Here is a 6,000-nt window from a genome sequence, read left to right on the forward strand (position 1 = left end):
CTCAACTAGACTGAGATGTTCTGTGTTCTGCGCTCCCGTAGCATTTTATTCACATCTCTGTAACAGTAATTTCCATGGTGTATCACAACTGACTGTGTACATATTTGTCTCTGTCATGGGGCTTTCTGCATTCCTCAAGGACAGTGATAGTTTCTCTCCCCTACTCCTTTCACTAACTTTTCACATTTAATGCCCTGCTGTTAAATCTTCCTCTCAGCGAAACAGCATGTCAAAATCAGTGGCGATCACATACCTTGGTAATAAAGAGCCTTGAGGAAGGAGTGCCGATCAGCTCCCTGGAATAAAGAGTTTTCTATTTCCATTTCACGCCGGGTCAGTTGTTTGCTCTTGGCAAATCTCTGTGGCAGGCAAAGGATGCGCTGACGCTCCGAGATCCTTTCTTCAATATCTTGAAGACGGTTCTGTATTGCTTCAGGTGTTGCCCTCAGTCTTGTCTTCTGGAACCAGAGAAATGCAATGACATATATCATAGAGGACACACCCTGAAAGTGATGGTCTAATGTCTGAGATAAGAAAGAAGACAATGTAGGACACGGAATGATCATTCATAGACGTGTGAGCTAAAAAGTCAAGGAAGAGCTGCCCTTTAGCAAGGTTCCTCGCACAGAAACCAAAGAAGAATCCAACAGAAAGCTCAGTTTTGTAAGAACTAAACATGAAAAGGTTTTCAGGGCCAAAGGAAGAGATCTTGCTCTTTATTCTCCAGGAAAAAAAACAAAAGGTCCCACTCACCTTTTCACCTGAAACGTGGCTCTTCCAGATCAAGATTTCTGTTTCATTGAGCCCTAGCTCCCGAAGAGAAGCAGTTTCCTGGTCCTTCTCATGCAGTGTCTGGAACTGGGACAAAGTCATGGTCCCAGCTGCTTCCTTCCCAAAGGGCTTGTACATAGTACCAGGAGCAAAGCTCTCTTTCTTAGACACACATCTGCAGAACAAGCAGGATGAAAGTAAGAACGTCTTCAAGTTACCAGTTTTCAGAAATGGGGCTCACCATTAGAAGAGGCCCAATGAAACTCATCAGCAATTTCTCTCTCATGTCCTATTTCTAGGTTGAAGCAACCATGCAATGATATAGAAGTCCATCAATATTCCCCACACCCAGGACCAATAAACGACTGGATCAAATCTTTATTTATTGAGTACCTACTATACATCGCTGGGCTAGGTACTGAGGATTTAACAGTAAAAAAACCACAAGTAGTTTCTGCCTTTGTAGAAGAAAAGTGGAAGAGAAGCAGGTAAACAGGCAATGATCATATTGGGTTATAAGTGCTAGGTATGTTAAGGGAAGACAGAGGAAAGGTACTTAACCCAGACTTAGTGGGATACGGGAGGCCTCCCAGAGGAAGAGACACAGAAGCAAAATGTTGCCTAATAAGTAGAAGTTGGCCAAGGAAAGTGGGGAGGGAGAGGAGTGTTCCATCCAGGCTTTAAGAGGGATCTGCTTCCTGGAGGTAAGGGTCTATGGTACTCTACCTGTTTGCAAAATCAATACCTACTCCTCAATGGAGACAGAGGTATCAAGTTGATGCTGAAGGAGGCTTTTCAGCTGCCTCTCGCCTTCTGTTTCCAACTCCTCCAGGACATGCTCACCACTCTTCACACAGCTATTTATCCTACAGTAGATATAAGAATATATGTAGAAAGTAGAAGCAACAGTGAGTCTCAAAGTATATTCTTTATATTATCTACTGGTAGTGAACCCATTTGTTTGAAGACACTTTTCTAACTATTTGGTGCCCTTTATCATTCATCCCACAAACATTGATTAAATATCCACTTACACACAATGCACTGTGTTAGGTACTGATGGAGTCGACGATATTCAAGACATTGTCTCCATCCTCAAGAAGCTTGCAATTTATTTAGGGAGAAACATCATGTGTGTACATGTTACGTGTATGTGCCTGTTGTGGGGTGGGGAAGAGAGAGGGAGGGAGGTAGAGAGAGAGAGAAGAGAAGAGCAATACAAAGAAGGATATGCCAAATTAGTAGGAATTCATATAGAAGGAGATACTTGGGAGCTAGGGTGACAAAATGAAGACTCTGGAAAGATAATTCTTAAATTGGCATTTGAAGGACTGGGTATGATGAAGGAAAGATCAGGGAGAATGAGTAAGAAGAGACAGAAATATGTTCTGGGGGAATAATACGAAGTTCAATTTAGCTGGCATTCACACATATGAGCACTGGGAGATGATCTTTGAGGGGGTAATTAGACTCAGATTGTAACTGGCCTTACATACACCAACTAAGGGGCCTGGACCTTCCTATATAGGTATTAGAAAGCAATTAGGCAGTTAAGTAACATGATACAAATGATGGTTTAGGAAAATGAATGTGGTTACAATATGCCTTATAGATTCACAGGAAAGAAACCAGAAGGACTAGTTAGAAAACTCTTTAAATTTATCAAGTATAAGGCGATGAAAGTATACACTGGAGTGGTAATAGTGGAACAGAAAAGTGGGGAGTTAGAGGAGTGAAGCCTTTTGAAGGTAGGGGTAAGGGAGAAGTCAAAGATAACCCTGAAATTTCAAGCTGTATAACTTAAGAGAACATGGTACCAATAAAGGAAAGAGGAAGATCCAAGAAGCAATAAGCAGTTTGGAAATGAGAAAGTCCATGTTGCCTTAGCCATGTGGAGTCAAACTACCCATTACAACTGAAACACCAGCATGAAGTATCAGGAATACTTCAAAGACATATTGACTCAGAGGTGCCAGTATAAGTGAGGTTGGCTAACAGGAAAGTGAGAGCTGGAAAAATTATATAGATGAGAGTCTGAGGCTGAAGATGGAAATCTCAAGTCATCTGTGTGGGCAGGATCTGGAGCTGTGAAAGAGGAGGCACTCTCTAAAGAAGAGAGTATAGAAACAAATGCAAAGAGGTCATAATATTTTATAGCTTACGCACTACTGTGTAGAAATCTAGGCAATGCTAATATAAGCTAGTCAACCCTAAATACCTGAAAACTCTTATTATAAAAGTAAAATGGGCGTCTTGGTGGCTCAATCGGTTAGGTGTCCGACTTCGGCTCAGGTCATGATCTCGCGGTTTATGAGTTTGAGCCCCATGTAGGGCTCTGTGCTGACAGCCTGGAGCCTGGAGCCTGCTTCGGAGTCTGTGTCTCTCTCTTTCTCTCTCTGCCCCTCCCCCGCTTGCACTCTGTCTCTCTCTCTCAAAAATAAATAAATGTTAAAAAAAATTTAAAAAAAGAGTGTGAAGAAATAGCTGGACCAGTGGAGTATACAACAACAGGTGACAAAAACAAAAATGAGTTAATTCCAGGAGAAAAGCAAACATTAAATACCTATAATAATCCTTTACTATTTGGGTTATGATACACTCTCCTAATTATAAGCAAGATTCCCATGCTCTAGAAAGACTGAGACCTATTTTAGAAAATTTTAGAATATCCTCAGGCCCAGGTTTTTTAAAAACTTCCTTTTAAGTATCTAAATTTGTATTTGTTATTTAAAATTCTGAAAGTTCTTGCTAAGTTTAAAGTGGCTTTGAAAGGAATAAACCATAGCTAACTACATCAGTGCCCATGAATCACGCAGAGTGGAAAAAAAAAAGCAAGTCACAGAAATATTCACACAATATGTGTCCATTCACATACAGTTGAAAAATGGATGAAAGTAGCACATAAATTCATATGTGGCAAACCTAGTTTTTTAAAAAGGCAAGGGAAGGATTAACGCAGAATTCGGGATAGTGGTCCCCTCAGGGAGAGGAGAGGGAGGAGAAGCAATCAGGGAAGGGACTTCTAAGATACTGCTAATTAATGTTCTATTTCTAAAGGCTGTGGTGGGTGCCAGTCTATTACTATTCTTTAAACTGAATACATATATATGTATATATATATATATATATATATAATTTTTCATATACGAAATATATCATAATAAGCATTTTTTAAAAATTATTTTGAGGCAGGGAAAATCAGAAACGGTTTTTTAAAAGATGCAGAAACTGACAGTACAGGAGAGCATAATATCAGAAGAACTTTAAATGAACCGTCCTATTCCCGAGTGATCTTTCTACTTTGCAGTGAATCCAAAACCAATTTAAGGAGGATCTTTTTCAAAAAGCATTGTGTGCTGTCAAACAATTGTGAAGCTCAGGCTTTCAACAATGACGAGCCAAGTTAAAGATGCCATTCCCTACAGAATCAGTAGGGGGAGCTGCTTACAGCGGTGCTTTTCCTATGATTCATGGAGCCGGTTTTGTACTTTCCGTCTAAATTTTTAGACACAAAGTGTATCAGTAGCTTACGTTAAGATCTGAAAGCGCTACATGCCCTTCGAGGCCCAAAAAAGTCTTCTTTAGTACACAAACACTGAAAAAAAAAAAAAAAAAAAGAAAGAAAGAAAAGAAAAAAGGCGCCCACGCCGGGCCCCTTTCGGAGGATGAGGTGGAGGTAGGGAGGGACAGGGAGGAGCCGGCCTGGGTTTCTCCGGCGCTGGGCATCAGTCGGCCAACACCCTTTTTTTATTTTTATTTTTTACCTGGGTGGGTCCGTCTGAAGCTGTAAGAAGCCACGGCATCCGTGCAGCTCCCGGGGCCGGCGCCGTGGCCTAGATGCCCGTGCGGGCAAGGCATTCCTACGGGAAGCGGCGGCGACGGCGGCCCTTCCTGAACTTCTCCCTGCAGGCCTATCTAGCCCGTTTCCCCTCCTCCCTCCTCCTTTGTCTTCCAGCTCACACGTAACCGCATCCCGAGAACGTGACATACCCCAAACACAAAGTCATAAAATCTATTTTCAATGTTAAAAGGTAGAAGAGAGCTCCCTTTGCCGCCTGCTCTCAGACAAGCCCTTACCTCTTCATGTTTCCACAGGCCCCTATCTCTAACTTGGCTGAACAGGCCGCGGACTTCAAGTCCCAGAACTCCGTGCGGCCGACTCTAAGGGGATTGTGGTGGAGTGCGGGGCTCTGGGAATTGTAGTCGCGCAAAGCTAAAGAAACCGAAACACAAGAGTACCTACTGAATTGGTACCTACCGGTGTATTGTAAATTCAAATATTTCTCCTACGGGTTAAGGACAACACCCAAAATATCCAGCTCATAAAGCTTTGACTTCTTGACTGACTCAATCAGTATCACCAAATCCTGGCTCCTCTACTTTTCCTTCAATGTGTCCCTATCAACCCTGCTTCTGCTTTCAAGGACTTGTTATCTGGCCTACCTTCTGTGTCCAGTGGGCCCCTTAGTCCATCCTCTGCAGGATAGCCAGTTATCAGACACAAGTTTGACACATAATTTGCACTAACGGTTCTCCTCTATCTGTTACAGAGGCTTATGAGACATTGTACTGCCTATCTTGAGAATTTGAAGTCTATGTGAATTCAGGCCTGTGAATGTTTTATTGGTAATTGTGTTGAATCAAGAGAGAGGTATAACACAGTGGTCAAGAACATGCGCTCTGAGTTCCCAGAAATGGAAATACAAACGTCCCTAAGTATTGGAAAATAAAGATGTCTAATCTCACTTATAAGTGAGATGTAAATTTCAAAGTACACTGACTATAAAATACATGATCTGGACTCTTTGAAACTGACAAGGTCATCAAAAACATGGTTAAGTCTGAGAATCTGCCAACCAAAGAAACCAAAGGAAACATGAAGACTAAATGTAATGTGGTATCCTGGATGGCGCTCTGGAACAGAAAAAGGGCTCTAGGTAAAAACTAAAACAAATATGAATAAACTATGCACTTTAGTTAATAAGATTCGTTACATGTGACAAATATGCCAGTTATATAAGATGTTAACACCAAGGGTTAACTGAGTGGCGGTATACAGAACTCTGTACTATGCAACTTTTCTGTAAATCTAAAACTGTTCTAAAAAATAGTTTCTTTTTTTAAAGTTTCAGAACACATTACTTTTGTTGAGATCGTGGGAAAATAATCACTCTCATTACACTGCTGGTAAGAACATAAATTGGTACATGTATGGAAGGCAGCATGAGG

The 6,000-nt window shown here is 41.4% G+C and overlaps 1 protein-coding gene across 5 annotated transcripts in view; it reads right to left on the minus strand.

Moving 5' to 3' along the window:
* The window catches only part of RBM41 (RNA binding motif protein 41), a 64,387-nt gene extending 59,482 nt beyond the window's left edge, over positions 1–4,905 (minus strand). For 3 of the 5 annotated variants that reach the window (XM_058714695.1, XM_058714693.1, XM_058714692.1), the window contains exons 1-4: positions 4,536–4,888; positions 1,521–1,637; positions 754–946; positions 254–458 (exon numbers count right to left, since the gene is read on the minus strand). In XM_058714695.1, the coding sequence (XP_058570678.1) occupies positions 254–458; positions 754–946; positions 1,521–1,637; positions 4,536–4,759 (739 nt within the window). In that variant the 5' untranslated portion in view covers positions 4,760–4,888. Of the gene's footprint in view, positions 1–253; positions 459–753; positions 947–1,520; positions 1,638–4,535 lie in introns of all 5 variants that reach the window. The other 2 variants (XM_058714696.1, XM_058714694.1) reach the window with 2 other exon arrangements.
* Positions 4,906–6,000: the final 1,095 nt, after the last annotated feature.

Source organism: Neofelis nebulosa, chromosome X (genome assembly GCF_028018385.1).
Source record: "Neofelis nebulosa isolate mNeoNeb1 chromosome X, mNeoNeb1.pri, whole genome shotgun sequence".
Classification (NCBI taxonomy): Eukaryota; Metazoa; Chordata; class Mammalia; order Carnivora; family Felidae; genus Neofelis; species Neofelis nebulosa.